Source organism: Aotus nancymaae, unplaced genomic scaffold (genome assembly GCF_030222135.1).
Source record: "Aotus nancymaae isolate 86718 unplaced genomic scaffold, 86718_ANA_hifiasm-v0.15.2.pri h1tg000046l, whole genome shotgun sequence".
NCBI classification, from domain to species: Eukaryota; Metazoa; Chordata; class Mammalia; order Primates; family Aotidae; genus Aotus; species Aotus nancymaae.
Window position 1 is genome coordinate 29376102 of NW_026988460.1, and position 16904 is coordinate 29393005.

General features: G+C 54.0%; 1 protein-coding gene across 1 annotated transcript; it reads left to right on the forward strand.

Moving 5' to 3' along the window:
• The first annotated feature begins 1753 nt into the window (after nt 1–1753).
• CUNH3orf22 (chromosome unknown C3orf22 homolog) lies at nt 1754–10363 on the forward strand. Its single transcript, XM_021667044.2, has 4 exons — nt 1754–2058; nt 6822–6950; nt 8036–8161; nt 9989–10363. The coding sequence occupies exons 2-4, from the start codon at nt 6862–6864 to the stop codon at nt 10197–10199; spliced, it is 426 nt and encodes a 141-aa protein (XP_021522719.2). The 5' UTR covers nt 1754–2058; nt 6822–6861; the 3' UTR covers nt 10200–10363.
• Nucleotides 10364–16904: the final 6541 nt, after the last annotated feature.

Sequence of the window (16904 nt, forward strand, 5' to 3'; positions counted from 1 at the left end):
TTGTGCAACCACCACCTCTTGTCAAACTATTTCCATCATCTCAAAGGAAGACCCCGTACCCATTAAACAGTAACTCCCAATTCCCTACCTCCCCAGCTCCTGACAAATTCTGTGCTACTTTGTCGCTGTGAAGTTGTCTACTCTAGATATTTCACATATTGGAATCATATACGACCTTTGTGTCTGGCTTATTTCACTTAGCTTAATGTTTTTGAAGTTTATCCTGTTGTAGCATGAAACAGTACTTCATTCGTTTTTATGCTAAATAATATTCCATTGCATGGCCCTACCACATTTTGTTTAGACATTCATCTGTTGATGGACACTTGAGTTGTTTCTGCCTGTTACTATTTTACTATTGTAAACAATTCCGCAATGAGTACTAGCGTACAAGAATCTGCGTCCGTTTCAATCATTTGGTAAATATACCCAGGAGTGGAATTGCTGGGTCATATGGTAATCCTATGTTTAACTTTCTGAAGAACTGGCAGGCTGTTTTCCACAGCCACTGTACCATTTTACATTCCCATCAGCAATATGAGAGGGCTCTGATTTCTCCACAACCTTATCAACACTTGGATTTTCCTTTTTTTCAGATAATAGCCACCCTAATGTATGGGGAGTGAATCAGTAACAAAGAAAAGCCCGGGACCACACGATGTCACTCGTGAATTCTAACGAACACTTATTAGAGAACTTACATAAATGCTTTTCAAAGCTTTTCTAAAAATTGAAGAGGTGGGACCATTTCCTAACTCTCTCTGTGAGGCCAGCATTGCCCTAATGCCAAAGCCAGACAAAGACACTGCAAGAAAACTGGAGGCCAATATCCCTTATGAATATGCATGCAAAAATGCTCAATGACGTATTAGTAAACGAAATTCATCAGCATAGTAAAACTGTTATACAATGTCACCAAGTAAGATTTATCCCTAGAATAATGAAAAAATCAATGTACTACACTACATTATTAGAATGAGGGAGAAAAAGACATGATCATTTCAATTGGTGTGGAAAACACGCCTGACAAAATTGAATACTTTTTCATGATAAAAACACTACTCCTTAACATGAGAAAGGCAATATATTAAAAAAATCCCACAGCCAACACCATACTTCATAGTGAAAACCTGGAAACTTTCTAAGATCAAGAACGAGACAAGGGTGCCCACCTTCCCCACTTCTATTTGGCACAGTACTGAAAGTTCCAGCCAGAGCAATTAGGCAAGAAAGGGAAATATAAAGCATTTGAAATGGAAAGGAAGAAGTAAAATTACCTCTGTTCACAGATGGCATGTAGAAAACCCTAAATAATCCACACAAAAAACCTGTTAGCACTAGTTAGTGAAAAGTCGTAGGGCGCGGCAGACAGTGGCATAGGTGAACGGCCACAGCACTTCCAGTTCAGCTCCTTCACTGTCTTCTCAACCCCCTGCAACCTGGTGTTCACTCCTCCACAGAAACAGCTTTTCTGCAGCCTCAGTGAATCTTTTCCTATTTCTGGCATCTCTTCTGTTTCCAGAACCTGAACAGGGAGAGGTGTCTGCCAGGAAGAGTGCAGGTATGGATGCTTCCATCTGGGTGCGTGGAGCTGAGAAGCTGGCCAGCCCTGGCCCATGTGCTACTGGCTTTGCAGCCATTCCCTGGCCCAGAGCAGCTTCAGGCTGGAGTCTGAGCTTCAGGCTGGGTCAGCAGCTGTGATGTCACCAATTGTGACCTCAAGAGCTTCTGACCTCACAATGAGCCTGTAGGAACTGCCTGTCTGGGGGCCCTGGGGCCTCTGTTTCTGTGGTAGCGTGGCAGCTGGGTCCATGGCCAGCTTCAGTCCGCCTGGTGTCACATAAGCCAGCCCACAGGGTCCTGTAGCTTCTCCTTTCTGGCTAGAAGCTCCAGGCATAGCTTGGGACTGGGTCTTCCCAGAGAGGGCTATAGCCAGGGCCCTGCCAGCCTCGGGGGCCACAGCAGCTCTCACACCAGCATCTTGCTGAGCAGGAGCAGTTCCAGGGTCTCCAATAACGTCTGATCATCATCACTGCCAGGATTCAAGGTGGCTGCCTGGTGAGCACTGACAGCCTGCGTGGCTGGAAAGGACAGTCCCAAGTTGGTTAGGGACTTGGATAGCAGCAACAGGGTGGTGGAGAAGAGGCTGGGACAGGATCATGATGGCAGAGGGCAGCCCTGGACTCTGCAGCAGCCCTTCCCCTAGGGGGCAGACTCAGCAGTTAGCTTATAGGGGGTTATCCCCATGACCTAGGGGTCAGGTGGGAGGCTGTGAGGTGGGCCTGAGGGCCGCCCCTGCCTCCGTTGATCCCTCAGTTCCTGTGGTAATGCTGCTGCTCTGGTCCAGGACTGTCTGAGGCCATGTGGCCCAGCAGAAGCAGCACAGACCACCCATCCTGAACCCCACCTCTTCCCCCACTCACTGTGTGAATGCAGGCAAATCAGTTAACTTTCCGGAGCCCCAGTTTCCTCATCTGAGTTGTGGGGGTGAGCATCGTATGTTCTCCATCAGGTAGAAAAAAAATGAAGTGAGGTTATGCATAGAATGTAGCAGACGCTTAGCAGAGGCCACAGGCACCATTCTGCAGCCTCCTGCTGTGACCCTGTTGCCAGAACTGGCCCAGGCTTCCCCCTGCCCCGACTCCTCAGGGTTGAGCCTAGGCTGGAGGTGACTTGCCCACGTGCACCTGACAGGAAGGGGCTGAGCTGGGCCTGGCCCAGGCTGTGGCTGCAGGACTGTGGGCTTAGGCCCAGCGAAGGGATCCCAGAGTCCTCAGAACAGCCAGGGCTGCAGGGGCGGGGACCACCAAGACCCCCTTTAGCCAGCACTGGTGTAGAGAGCTGCAGTCTGTAGTAGGCTGGTGGGCAAGTCAGTGGGGAAGCCCACCCTTCAGGGCCCAGGACAGGTCATGAGTAGGACCGGCAGTATTTCTGGGCAAATACCCCAGTATGTCAGAGCAAAGGCCCTCTGGATGGCTGATCTTCCAGAGTCAGAGACGGGTGCAGAGGCAGTGGGTAAGGAGTATGTTCTGGCTCACAGACAGGCTGGTCTCCCATGCCGCCAAGGCCATGGTCCCAGGGGCCTGTGTTCGGTGTACAGTTTGCAGCCTCCCACCTAGGGCCTTGAGCCAGTCCACACTTGGCAGCAGGCAGCCTCACACGTCACCCTCAGACGGATGGATGAGCAGCATGGCACGTTACAGGTTCACTGCCGAGCACGCTTGCCGGAGCCCACCGGCTTTTGGAGAACTCCAGAATCCCAGATTTGGGATGGGCTACCCATGTTCCCTGGGGGCTCCTCTCCAGACATCATCAATTTGGAATGGTGCCAGGTGTGGTAGTAAGCCACACCAGCTGCTTTGAATTGCGAAAGGAAGGGAGCTGCATTCGGGGCTGGCGGAGGCAGTCTCTGCCTTGGACCAAGGTAGCGAGGAGCTCCCAGGTCAGGTAGCTGTGGATGGCGACAGAGTGGCTGTGGGCAGAGTGATGAGGGGGAGAGGCCAGCCATGTCCAGATGGCTCCCTGCCTGTGTGTGTGGGTGTGTGTGAGGGCAGGTCTGAGTGTGAGTCTATAAGAGTGTCTGTGTGTGCAAGTGTGAGTCTGTGTGTGTGTGAATCTGTGTGTGAATGTGTGAGTCTGTGTATGAGTCTGTGTGTGTGTATGTGAGTTTGTGTGTGTATGTGTCTGTGTGTGTATGTAAATTTGTGTGTATTTATGAGTGTGTCTGAGTGTGTCTATCTGTTTCTGTGTGTGAGTCTGCATGTGTGTGAGTCTGTGTGGGGGCTGTGTGTGGGGGTGAGTCTGCGTATGAGTGTGAGTGTGTATGTGAATGTGTCGGGGTGTGTGTGAAAGTGTGCATGTGTCTGTGAGAGTGTGCGTGTCAGTGTGTGTGGGGGAACGGCAGTGAGGTGAGGTGGGAGACCTGCTTAGCGGCTGTCTTCTCTGCCTGGGTCCTCGGGCTGGGGCGTTTGCAGCGATTGCTGGACATCCGTGTGTAGATGTGCGGTCCCCAAGGAGGCCCTGGACAGGTGCGAGTGCAGAGCTGCACTTGGGAGCTGCACCCAGGAGGCACCGAGAGGAAAGTGGAATGTGGGGAGGGAAGGGGAGGATGCACTCTGGGGTGTTTTCTCACCATGGCTGCAGCTCAGCCTGCCCCGACAGGCTGCTATGGGTGACTGTGGAGAGCACAGCTCCGAGCTACCCCCACAGAGAGTCGAGGGAGCAGGGGTATTTATCCCACTCCCTTCCCTCATTGGTGAGGGGCTGCTCCCACTCTCTGTGCATGGCCTAGTGCATTTCTGCAGCTGAAGGAGTGGAAGGCCAGGCCTCCAGGTGTGGAGGTGAGGGCGGAGGGGCTGTGCATGGGCCCCTGACAGCATCTGCTGCAAATCTTAGGCTGAAGCCAGGTCCCTGCCAGCTCGCAGGCTCCCTGCTCCTGGGGCATCCCCACCAAAGCAGCACACAGTCCTCTGGGCTGAGGGCCTTCCGTGGAGTACCGGGTAGGATGGGGCAGAGTGTGGTGTGGAGGGGCTGGCAGGCCTGTGAGCTGGGCTGTCCTGATGCTGCCCGCTGGATGTGGGGGGAGGCAGACATTCCTAGGGGCCACACCCCAGCCCCTGCAAGGCGCACTGCATGGCCCTGTCCATCAAGAGGACTAACAGAGGACAGTGGGGCTACGGAAGCCTGTGGAGACAAAGCCGGCACAGCGCTGGAGGGGCAGGGTTATCGAGTAGGGAGGCAGTGGGTGGCTGGCAAGCGTGTTAGAGGGTCTGTGAGGCCAGGGGGTGGCTCTAGAGCAGTGGTCCCCAACCTTTTTGGCACCAGGGTTTCATGGAAGACAATTTTTCCATGGACACCGTGGTGGGGAGTGGTGGCTTTAGGGATGAAACTGTTCCACCTCAGATCATCGAGGATGAGTTAGATTCTCATAAGGAGCACGAAGCCTAGATACTGCATACGCTCAGTTCACAATCGGGTCCACGCTCCTATGAGAATCTAATGCTGCCGCTGATCTGACAGGAGGAGGAGCTCAGGCAACAATGCTCACTCCCCCGCCACCCACCTCCTGCTGTGCAGCCCAGTTCCTAATAGCCCACTGGCACTGATCTGTGGCCCAGGGGTTGGAGCACCTGGTTGGCCCTGCGGTAGAGCACCCACCATGCTGGAGCAGAGTCAAACTTGCACCGTGTCATCTCTCCTGCGACTGCACTGTCCTGGCCCCACAGGGTGATGGCCCCCAAAGGCTGCCTATCTCTCCTTTACACAGGCTGGCTGCTGTGGCAGGGGCGATGCCTCCTCTGTCTTGTAAACATGGGGTTTTGGCACAGCAAGCCTGGTTGAGGAACCCCAGCAGCCAAGGAACCATGCATCAGGGGTCACCTTGACCAAAGCACTGGGCTTCCTGAGAGAGGACAGGAACCACTCAGGCCTAGGGTTCTGGTGAGGCACAGCCTCCAAGCTCATTGCTGGAGCCACACCTGGGGAAGCAGCAGCCTTCCTCCAAGTGGCCACAGCTGTGCTGTCCAATGCAGTAGGCACTGGCCACATGCAGCTAACTGTTCACAGTTACTAGAATTAAATACAACTGGGAACTACTCCGTCCCTCAGTCATGCTCAGCTGATAGCCACATGTAGCCAGCAGCTGCCATCTCGGATGGCATGGACCCAGGGCATTTCCCTCATCTCAGAAAGTTCTACTGGATGGTGCTGGTCCCAGAGAAAGACCACCACCTGGCTGTGCCACAAAGACCCAGCCACCCAGACCAGGAATCAGCCCTCCTCCCAGACCAGGGCTTTAGCTGTCAGCTCAGGGGACCAAATGTGGCACCCAGGGAACTGTAGGCAGTCGGCATTGTCACAACATGCTTCAGGGTCCTGTGTGGCGGTGTGCTGGCTGAGGTGGCTACATGAAGACACACCAGTGAGAAGTGGGTGACATGCTGCCATGAAGGACACCAGGGGTCAGGCCTTACCCTCCACTAGTCTCAATGCTCACCCAACTCTGTTCATCTGGGGTGCTTAAAAATGTATGTACAGCCTGGGCAATGTAGTGAGACCCCATTTTTACAAAAATAAAAAAAATTAGTGGGGCATGGTAGCACTTGCCTGTAGTCCCAGCTACTCGGGAGGCTGAGGTCGGAGGATCACTTGAGCCCAGGAGGTTGAGGCAGCAGTGAGCTGTGATTACACCCCTGCACTCCAGCCCAGGTGGCAGATCAAGACCCTGTCTCAAAACAAACAAACAAAAAACTAGAAATGGACTCACCACATGACCCAGCAATATATCTCAGAGAAATAAAGATACTTTCAGGCAAAAACTTGCATCTGAATAGTAATAGTGGATTTGTAAGTGCCCCAAGCTGGAGGCCTGAGCAGCTGCCCAACCGTGCCCTGGAACGGCACTCAGTAGCGGGAGGGACAGACTGTGGGTGAAGTTTGGGCAGATCTGGACGAAAGCAGGATAAGCAGCCAGTCTCAGAAAGATGCCTCATGTGCAGTTCCTCTGCATAGCACTCCTGAAGTCACATACTGCCCCATGATGGAGGACAGATCAGTGGCTGCCAGGGTTGGGGACCGGGCTGCGGGCAGGTGTGGCTGTGGAGTGAGAGAGCTTTGGGGAGAGTGTCTGGTGAGGACCTTAATTATGGTGATCACAGGAAGCTACACACAGGAGAAAATGGCACAGAGTGGTGCACACGCAGGGCAGTGATGCCGGCATTTGGAGGCCCGCAGGCACCCCCCACCCCGCTGGGCTGCTCTGTCACTCTGCTTTCTGCCCGCCACCACCCCTGCCCCCTCTGATGCCCCCTCCTGTCTTCCAGCCATGGCCAAGAGGTGCGCCACAGCTTAACCCGCTCAGTAATGGACTCCAGGGCCCGCCGGAAGTCTCACCTGAGTAAGAAGTGGAGGATCCAGGCCCAGGAGAATTTTGCCAAGAAGTTTCCATACAGGTGCGGGATGCTCACACCTCTGGAGCCAAGCCCTGCCTCCCCCAGGTCACCCCAGCATCCTGGGAACTCAGATGTGTTCTGTGGGGCTGCAGCTCAGAGGGGGTTTCTTGTCCACAGGGAACCCCTTAGCAACCCTTGCCCTGCTGACAGTCTAGGGTCTGCCTTCATTGCTCCCATCACAGCCTAAGCCGAGGGGCCTCTAGGTGGGCTCAGGCCGCGCTGGGTCATCCCAGAGCCCAGGCCAGCTGCTTTCTCAAGTCACCTGGGGAGCATGGCCACAGACGCCTGCCCCTTCTGAGCTGTGTTGGAATTGGTGTGCTGGGCACCCGTTGTTTGTGAGCTCCTGGGACTAGGATTCAGCTGGGATAATGGGCAGCCTGAGGGGGCCTAGGGGCAGCTGGCCTCCCACCTGCAGGACAGCAGGCAGCACCTGGCACTGGGGCTGAGCTTGGCACCCTGCAACCTCAAGCTGCCCACTCTATGCTTACTCCCCACCCCAGAAACAGGTGCTGTGTGCCCAGCGGTGGCCCTGGATGCTTGGCAGGGCTGCCCACAAAGACCATGGAGGACCATCTGGGAAGCCATGCTTGAGGGTGGTAGGGACGATGAGCTCCATGCTGTGTCTCTGTGCCAGGCCAGCTGAGCACCTGTCCCTGTCCTTGCCCCAGGAGACTCTAGCTATATAGCCTTGCACCCCATTCTGTCCCCCACCGTAGACACCGTGAGGCCCAGGTAGCAGGTACACACCATACAGAGTGGCCTCAGGTTGAAACCAGGGGAGGCCAGCACCCAGGGGCTTGGATGCTCTGGACCAGCTCTTTTGGCTGCTGTGGCCATAACAAGATTCTTGAGCCGGCGGCAGCTTAGCTTCCACCTCCTGGCTGTGCAACTTCTGTGCCTCAGTTTTCATGTCTGTAAAATGTGGGTAACACCTGCCTCATAGCACACGTGTGAGTTGGCATATGGGCTAATATTTGTGAAGCACTTAGAACAGTGCTTGGCAAATGGAAAGTTCCAGATGAGTGACAGCCAATTCAGGAGGCTGGTGGCTGGTGGCCATGTTGACACTCCAAGTGCTGTCACAGGTTCTCGTTGCTGACAGAGCCCGACCCTGAGCCCCTGCAACCCTGGAAGGTCACAGACAACTCCAATACGGTGCAGCTGCCCCTGCAGAAGACGTTGGTGCCAACGAGGTCCATCCCAGTCCGAGGGTAAGTACCTGCCCTGAGGCTACCACCCCCACTGGCCTTGTGCATGCTGCCTGGCCTTCCTTCCCCCGATTTTGCATGCAGACGTTCACATCACCCTCCCAGCATGTGCCACTTTAAAGCTGAGGAAACTGAGGCAGAGAAGGGGGACGCTAAAGCCTGATGACTATTCCCACAGCCAGGCAGCTTCCAGGCAAGGGCATACAGGACCTTCCGTGGGCAGGACCTAGGCCACTGGGGGCAGGCTTAGTTGCACGGGTGGTGGGGAAACTGGCCTCTGCAGCAGGAGCTTAGCCAGGTCCTCCACAAGGGAGAGCAGCAAGGGAAGGAGCCGGGCGCTTCTGCACTTAGTGTGGCTGCACTGCACTGGCTAATGCTGTACTCCAAGGGTAGGGGCCCTGGGCGGGCCCTCAGCTGAAACATGGGGCACTCAAGGAAACCCTGGACACCCTTGGAAAGATCCAGCCACAGAAAAGCAGACCCTCAGGCACACCTACTCCCTCCTAAACAGATGTGGAGAAAGAAACAAAGCCTCGGACCCGGCAGCTCCTCAGTCATGCACTGCACGGGGAACAGCTGTGTAGCATTGAAGGGCTTCCTCCGCCAGCGGTGCAGGCCCCCTCAGCCTCCTGAATGCCCTGGCCCACTGATGCCTTGATCCCCCATCCACTCCGTTAATGTCAGGGGCCCTCAGGGCCAGGGTGGGTCTGTGTTGACTTTTCCATGCCCATCATTTGATACACTGCATATCAACTCTGGCCAGCCATGAGGATGCACACTCCATCCCTGAACAGACGCCTGGAGAGACAGACTGACATACGCACACACACCCAGCCCACACATGGCTCTGGCCTTTGCGGGGCCTGACTCCCCACAGTTTGATTGCAGGAGCACCAGATCCCCAGGATTTTGCCCCACAGCTCCAAGCTGAAGCGATGGGCTTAGCTGCCAGGTCTGGCCTCTGAGAGCTCAGATGTTCCTGGTCTCAGATTCTACCCATGCAAAATGGAGTGGCTTAGAGTTAGGGGCAGCTGTCGGGTCAGAGCAGAGACCTAGGGCTGAACCCTGCTGTTGGGAAGCTGAAGGTGGCAGTGGGCAGAGGCGAGGCTGGGGAGAGAGAAATGACCAGGGACAGAGCGGCCCCCAAGGCCCTGCCACAGTGGGGAGTTGATCCCATGCCCGGGCTGGAGAGATGGGCAGTGGCGGGTTTCCACATCTCTACAGCCGGGTCCATGAGTACAGGAGCTAGGGAGGGGCCTGTGGGTGTCAGCTTCTGTCAAATGGCAGCAAAACAGTGAGGAGCAGGCAGAAGGGAGATTTCCTACCCCATCCTGTGAGGTAGCTGTTGAGACAGTCAAGCCTGTGGGTGGCATGCTGGGTCCTACATGTAGCTGCTGGGGGATGGGCTGGAAGGAGGGGTGGAAGAGAGAGGGTGGCCTCACAGTCAGGTTGGCATGGCAGAGAGGTACGCCTCTGGCAGGTGCTGAAAATGAAGCTCACTTAGTGGATGGGCAGGGCTTAGGAACACATCTCCAGCCACTTATGAGGCAGGGGCTCAGGAAACATTGGGGGACTCCTAAATTCTGGCTTGGATGTCTGGTGGCTGGAGGAGCCTGCTTGTGGGGGTAGGCGAGTGTGGGGTGCCACCATGGCTTCCTGGGACACCAGGTGGCAGAGGCTCTGTGTGGAACGGGCCAGGCCAAGCCTGGTTGGGAGCAGATCCTGACTGGGGCCCTCCCAGATGTGGCCCTGGCTGACTTCTCTGGGCTGTAATGGCTGCAGCCAGCAGGGCTCCTAAAGGCCACGTGTGGCTGTGTGTGGCTTCTCTAGGCTCGAGGTTCCAGGTTTTACGTCACCGTCCGGCTCCAGCCCGGCACTACTGCTAGCTCCACCGCCACCTCCACTGTGTAGCCTTTGGGAACTCAAGTTGCTGAGCCTCCGCTTCCCCAGACAACTCGCCTTCCTGCTGTCCACCCTCGACACTGAGACTGCCTCCTCCACAACCAGAGAGGCGGCAGGGCCATCCAGGGGCCTCTCCTAGAGTCTGGGCTTTGTGTGGCCTCCTTACTGGCCACCTACTCCTTGGCAGGCTCTGGGCAGCGGCCGCAGAGACTTTAGTGAAGGGATCAGCCTTCACAGACAGGGAGTGCTTTGTGGTCCCCCAAGGAGCTATGCCAAGCTGATAAACTGTGTGGATTCCCACCCAACTTCCAGCTGGGATGATCACTTTGTCTCTCTGAGCCTTCATTTTCTCATCTCTAAAATTGTTGTAATAATGTTGAATCTTGCAGGGTTGGTGTGAGGATTAAAAAGAGTATGAATGTCACTTCTAGGACTTTATCCCAAATGTACACTCACACAGGTAAGTAAACGCTGCTCACTCCAGTACTGCTAGAAACAGCGAAGGATTGGAAAGCAGCTAAACTGTTTCCTAAACACTGATAGGAAGTGGCTGAATTATACAGCTGCTCCTGGAAATCTTAGGCAGCCATTCAAATGTAGAGGCAGCTCTTTATAGACTGCTCTGAATGATCTACAGGTCTATTACAATACTCGTTAAAAAGCACATCAGAAGAGTATATCTGATACACTGCCATCTTGTGTGTACTAAAAACGGGGTGTGTGTGTATGTGTGTTGTGAGTGTGTGTATGTGTTGTGTGTTGTGTGTGGGGGTGGTGTGTGTGTATGTGTGTGTGTTATGTGGAGCAGACAGCAATCATTACCTTTGAGGAGGAGAACAGGGAACCTGGGGACAGGACCCAGAGCGAGGCACACCATTTTTGTGGGTTGTCATACGTGAGCCTGATGCCGTATTCCTGTATTACAACATCAGTAACGTAAGGAGTGTGGTGTGGCTGCTGGAGGCTTTGGAAAGCAAGACAGCAGCACTGGGCAGCAAGGTGCCTGCTGAAGATTTAAGGGTCCCCTTCTGTGTTCCACAAAGAGAGGGGCTAGAAAGTCCCCTTGGAGTCCTTGGGAGGGTAAATAAAATCAGGACACTAATTGTAGCCCTCTTCCTGGAGTGGGCAAGTGGCTTTATTGTCCCAGAAAGGAGGTGGAGTGAGGACCCTTATGATGAAAAGATTGAAGGGGGTTGGCTTCCCAGGCTGTAGGGGCAGGATGGGATGGGTTCCCAGCCTGCAAGAAGCAGACCCTGGAGTCAGATCTGTGATGGTTGGGGAAGGGTGACAGGCCTCCCTGTGCTGCCGCAGCCAAGACTCCAGGCTCCCTCACTAGGTGGGGCCCGAGATCCATGCAGGGGACTCACAGCGTCTGCCTGGGGGTAAAGTACAGCTTCCAGCAGCACCCACAGACCTGCAGGGAGCAGAGACCTCTGGGGTCCCCTCCTGTGGGGGTGGGAGCCAGGCTGATCTTCGTTTGGACTGTATAAGCCTCAAGGAGGTTGTCTATGGGAATTAAAGCTATGCAGTGTTTGATATAAGCAAATACATCAACTTGTGTCTACCATGCAGCATAACCAGGGACACGAGACCCACCCTTATTCCTGCTGAGAGCTCCTTCCCCAACTTCACCCCACCCTGAGTCCCTCCTCCCCTGTCGGTCAGGTCACCACATCTTTCTCCCGGCTTTAAATTATATCTTGGCCAGACTTGGTGACTTATGCCTGTAATCCCAGCACTTTGGGAGGAGGCTGAGAGCAGGTGGATCACTTGAGCTCAGGAGTTCGAGACTAGCCTAGGCAACATGGTGAAACCCAATCTCTACTAAAAATAAAAAAATTAGCTGAGCATGGTGGCTCACGCCTGTGATCCCAGCTACTCAGGAGGGTGAGGCAGGAGAATGGCTTGAACCCAGGAGGTGGACGTTGCAGTAAGCGGAGATCGCACCACTGCACTCCAGCCTGGGTGACAGAGTGAGACTCTGTCTCAAAAAAAAAAAAAAGAAGTAACACATTGTTTGCTTTTTTCAATTATATAAGATTGTATCAAACTCCATGTAACTTTTTCCCCTTCACAGCAAGTTGCTAAAAGTCATGTGATGATGATGCTACCACTGTAGTTCCTTCATTTTTCACGTTTCTCATTTCATGATGTGTCCACTCTCTTTTGGGTGAATGTCTGGGTTGTTTCCACTTGTGCTACTGTGGGTGCTGCTGCTCTATGCATTCCTGTCCCCATCCCCTGGGGTGTACTGTCTCCCCTCCCCGACCCAGGACAGGATTTGCAGGTCGGTCGGAGGGCTTCTGAGCCCCTAGAGCTCCTGAACTGGTAGCAGACCAATTTCCAGAGGTTCCCAGCCTCTCCGGGTTCCCTTGCATCCACACCTGCACTACACACGGGGCCCAGAGTGTTTGGGGCTGGCTGCCTGCTCTTTCACTCGTGGCAGCAAAGCTGGTGGTGGTTTGTAGAAAAAGTTGATAGCCCATTACCTGAATGAGTCAATTTATAAAAACGTACGGGGTCTTTAATTTGTGCCTCCCCTCCTGGGCATTTGAAGGAAGACTCTGAGGACAGTCGGGATGTGTTTGCAGCCCCCGCCTGGTGCACGGGGTTTATGTCCATCCCCACAAAGGAGAAAACGAGGCCTCAGGAAGCTCTACTGCAGGGAAGCCCTTGCAGAAGAGCACGCGACAGCCTAAATGTTTGGCAGGAGAGGGATGGTGCTGCAATACTCTCTAAGCACAGCTACTCCATAAATGTTAGAAATGCTCATGCAGCGGCCCAGGTAGCAACACGGGCCCGGTACCCTGCATCTCACTGAGGCCACCTGGCTCCCCATGTGCCCTTAGGCTGTGAGCAGTTACAGTCAAACATGGATCCACAGGTGGAAAGGGGGAGGCATAGTGGACAGTGCGTCAGTGGGTGGGACCCTCTCCTAGGAGTTTATCCTGCAGTCACACACCGTACAACCTTTATGTTGGCATTGCCACAGAAAAGGATCCAAACTAACCTAGCATTTCAGACCAGTGGAACAAAAGCAGCACATCATCGTGGAATTACGGTTGATTCTCTCCTTTGCCTGGGTCCCCCAGAACCAGCTCTGGAGGCAGGGATGGGGGCGTGAGTAGTTTATGTGAGAGGCGATTCCAGTTAGTCCATAGAGAGTAGTGGGGAGACAGGGAAGGGACAGAACCAGGCAAGGAGTGTGCCCTTGAGCTGGCAGCCATGGCTTAGTCTGCTGGGACCACTGTAGCAAACACCACAGACTGGGGGCTTTAAATAAGGTTTATTTTCTCCCAGTTCCAAGGAAGGCTGGATGTCCAAGGTTAAAGTGCCAGCTGCCTTGGTTCCCTGATGGGGGCTCTCTTCCGGGCTTGTAGAGGGCTGCCTTCTCCCTGTGTGAGAGGGAGAGACGGGGAGGGAGAGAGACAGAACTCTCCAGTGGCTGTTCTTATGAGGACATTAATCCCCCAGACCCCACCCTCATGACCTCTTTTCAGCCTGGTCACCTCCCAAAGGCCCTGTCTCCAAATAGCGTCAGGTTGTGCATGGGGGCTTCCACATAAGACTCTGGGGAGAACATAATTCAGTCTGTAGCAGCCACTGTGGGCACGTGGTGTCCAGTCCTTGTGGGAAAATCTGGGGGCACCATGCAGATTGTCCTTCGATATTCTTCATGGAGGGATAAAAGCTGGAGCATTTATCCCCCGACTTTCATCAGATGTGGGTGAGGACTGCCCCCAGGGGCACTAACGCACACCCAGCCTTCCTGTGCTCAGGCCAAGAGGCCTGGTGGTCAGAGGGAGCCTGTGGGAGGGTTGCAGATGCCAGGGAGCCCATGGAGGCACCCGACCTGAAACTGGCTGTCAGTTCCCAGACTCTCTTGCCACTGGGAATGGCAGTGGGCTAGGTTCAGGCCAATGGCATTGCACTGGGAATGGAATGGACTGTCCAGTTTGGGTCTTTAAAGCAAGCTTGGGTGTCCTTCTTTTCCCTTTGACATTCGGATACCTGAAAAGTAAATGGTTCACTCTCATGAAAAAGGGCCATGAGATGGGGGAGCAACAGAAGAGCTCCGAGTGGCCCAGTGGAGCGGCTGTCCCACAGGCCTGAGCCCCCTTCCTCTGGATAGCAGAAAACACCCTGAACGACTGTCACTGAGTTTTTGTTCCAGGCGGCCTCACCTGTATCCTCATGCAGGAGCCACAATATGATGGGGAAAGGTGGCATCCTGAGATCTGGGCCCGCTGACCCCTTGGAGTGTTCTGGTGACACACAATTGGAACTGCATGCAGCAGCCAGGGCCTTGACTTCACCCCCAGCTGTCACACTCATTGCTGAAGCCCACAGATGCATTCAGCTGTGCTTCTAAAACCATAATGTATGAAATCTCGCTGTTTGCCAGAAACTGGGGCTTTATTTTAAATTTTAAACATTGGAAACATGCCTCTCAGGAAGTGCCTGGATGACAAAGCCACAGAATAAAACAAGCAAACAAAAAAACAACAAAAAAACCCCTACCCTGTAACTGCAGAAAATTGGCTAACATTTTCCTGACAATGAGAGCCAGAAAAAAGCAAAACAACCTTATACTTATTTTAAACAAGTCTGTAACCCAACCCAGCAACAGCACCCTATCCTGGAAAGGGTCTCGCCAGTACTGTCCAACTGGGAATACCTGGGAAGTAAAAGGCAATTTCAAGGCAGTTAAAATGCCGCGTGACCTTGGGTTTATGCCATCAGCCCCTGTGGGCACTGGACTAGGGTTTTAACAATCACCTGCCTGAAGGAGGTGCCAGATGGAGAGCCACCTGGGCACCCCTTGTGTTGTCTAGCTCTGCACACATGACCCTGTCTCTTGGGTCCTCCAGTGATCCAGCTGGGACCCCACAGGGTAGTCAGCCTGTGATCTATGAGGATGTAGACATTCTGGCACCAGCCAGAGAGGAAACAGGCCAGAGCAGGTAGAGTTCCCCAAGGACAGCCTCCAGAGCTGCCCCAGCTCCCTCAGTCTTCGAGGGCCTGTGCTGTGGCTCTGCAGATACAGCAGAGGGTGCAGGGCTGCATGTGGTGGGCACAGTGCCTGTGTGACAGCATGACATTGGGTACCTGCAGCATCTGTACATGGGGACATCAGTGGGAGAGCAGTGGAGTAGCTGCCCGCACAAGGGACTGAGTGTGACAAGTGCCAGCATGTCCAGGTGCTGAGGGCATGACAGCAGGAGGCAGGGCACATCTAACTGTGAGACGCCTGAGAGTGAGACATCCAGATGGGTGTCAGTTTCAGCAAACAGGTCCCATTGGGGGCTGTGTGGGAGCTGAGTGAGCTGGGAACAAAGGCATGTGTCATCGAAATGGGTGTGCAACAATCGCACACACAGTGACTTAGAACACAGCGTGCGTAGCCTCTAAGGGAGCATGTGAGGGCCAGGGAGCACCTCACAAAGACAGTGGCCCCAGTGTGTCCAAGGCCCCATCATTCCCTCCTCAGCCTGGCTCCAAAGAATGGGGCTGTGGCCCAGTATTTTAGTCTCTTTTTTGTTACTTATGACAGAGCTCCTGAAACGGGTAATTTATAAAGAAAAGAAATTTACTTCTTACAGTTATGGATGCTGAAAAGTCCCAGCTTTAGGGGCTGCATCTGGTGAGGGCCTTCTTGCTGATGGGGACTCTGGAGACTCTGGAGCTGGTTCAGGGCTTCACGTGGCAAGGGGGCTGAGTTCACTAGCTCAGGTCTCATTTACTCTTCTTATAAAGTCACAGGTCCTACTCCTATGGTGACTCATTAATCCATCAACCCATCAATCCATGAAATCAATCTATTAATCCACCAATGGATTAACTGATCTGAGAGGGCAGAGCTCTCATGACCCAATCACCTCTTAATGACCCCACTTCTCAATACTGCCACACTGTGGATTAAATTTCAACATGAGCTTTGGAGGGGATAGATATTCAAACCATAGCACCCAGGGAGCTCTGGAAATGGTGCAAGGCCCTAGGCTTTGTGTGTCCCTCCAGTGGGGGAAGGGCCCAGGCTGGGGGAGGCCTCGTGGGGAAACCAGTGTCGGCAGCAACCCCTTCCCAGGTCCACTGGAGTTGGTCACCCCATTCCCGCTGGAAGGGCCTCTGGATACAGCTCCAGGAGAGCTCAGAGAGGGGCGTCCAGCTCTGGGGGAGCTCAGAGAGAGGCATGACCTGATAGGGAGGCTCCTTGGAGTGGTCCGAGAAGGGATAGCATTGCAGTCCGGGATGGTGCAAACAACAGCTGGGTGTGACGTGTCTGAGCTGCTGGTCCTGCTGGCCCCTGGCTGCCCAGGTCCCCACAGCTGAGGTTTGGCCTCCTCTGTGTCAAGCTGCCCTTTCTCCTTGTTTCTGATTTCTGCTTTTCAAACACTCAAGTATGCCCTACCCCCTTCTTCCCAAAGTTTTGGCATTTTTATTGATCACCCAAGCAAACTGAAAAACATCGTATATTCACTGTCACTGTAAGGGGACATTCAGTTCCTCCCAAGGGACTCTCATAGCTGGCTGTCTCCCCAAAGCTGGGTGGATGATGCTCATTGTCAAGTGGTCCAAGACACACCTACAATCACAAATTCATACACACACACAATACTCTCACATTCATGCATATATGCACACTCACACTCATACACTCACACTCATGCGCACTCACACTCGTATACTCACACACTCATGCACAGTCACACACGCATCAAGGTGGGAGGCAGCACAAGGCCCAGGGCTTGGCTGAGCTGGTGTGTGCTTCAGTCCTTGGCCCAGTTCAGGGTGAAAGAGTAGCTTTTCTCCAAGTTGTCAGTGCCAGAATTTCGCACCCCCT

Excerpts from the sequence above, each read along its gene's own strand:
- CUNH3orf22 (XM_021667044.2), top strand. The coding sequence starts at position 6,862 with ATGGACTCCAGGGCCCGCCGGAAGTCTCACCTGAGTAAGAAGTGGAGG. Across the intron at positions 6,951-8,035 it reads GCCAAGAAGTTTCCATACAG|GTTCTCGTTGCTGACAGAGC; the intron begins GTGCGGGATGCT and ends GTGCTGTCACAG. Across the intron at positions 8,162-9,988 it reads AGGTCCATCCCAGTCCGAGG|GCTCGAGGTTCCAGGTTTTA; the intron begins GTAAGTACCTGC and ends TGGCTTCTCTAG.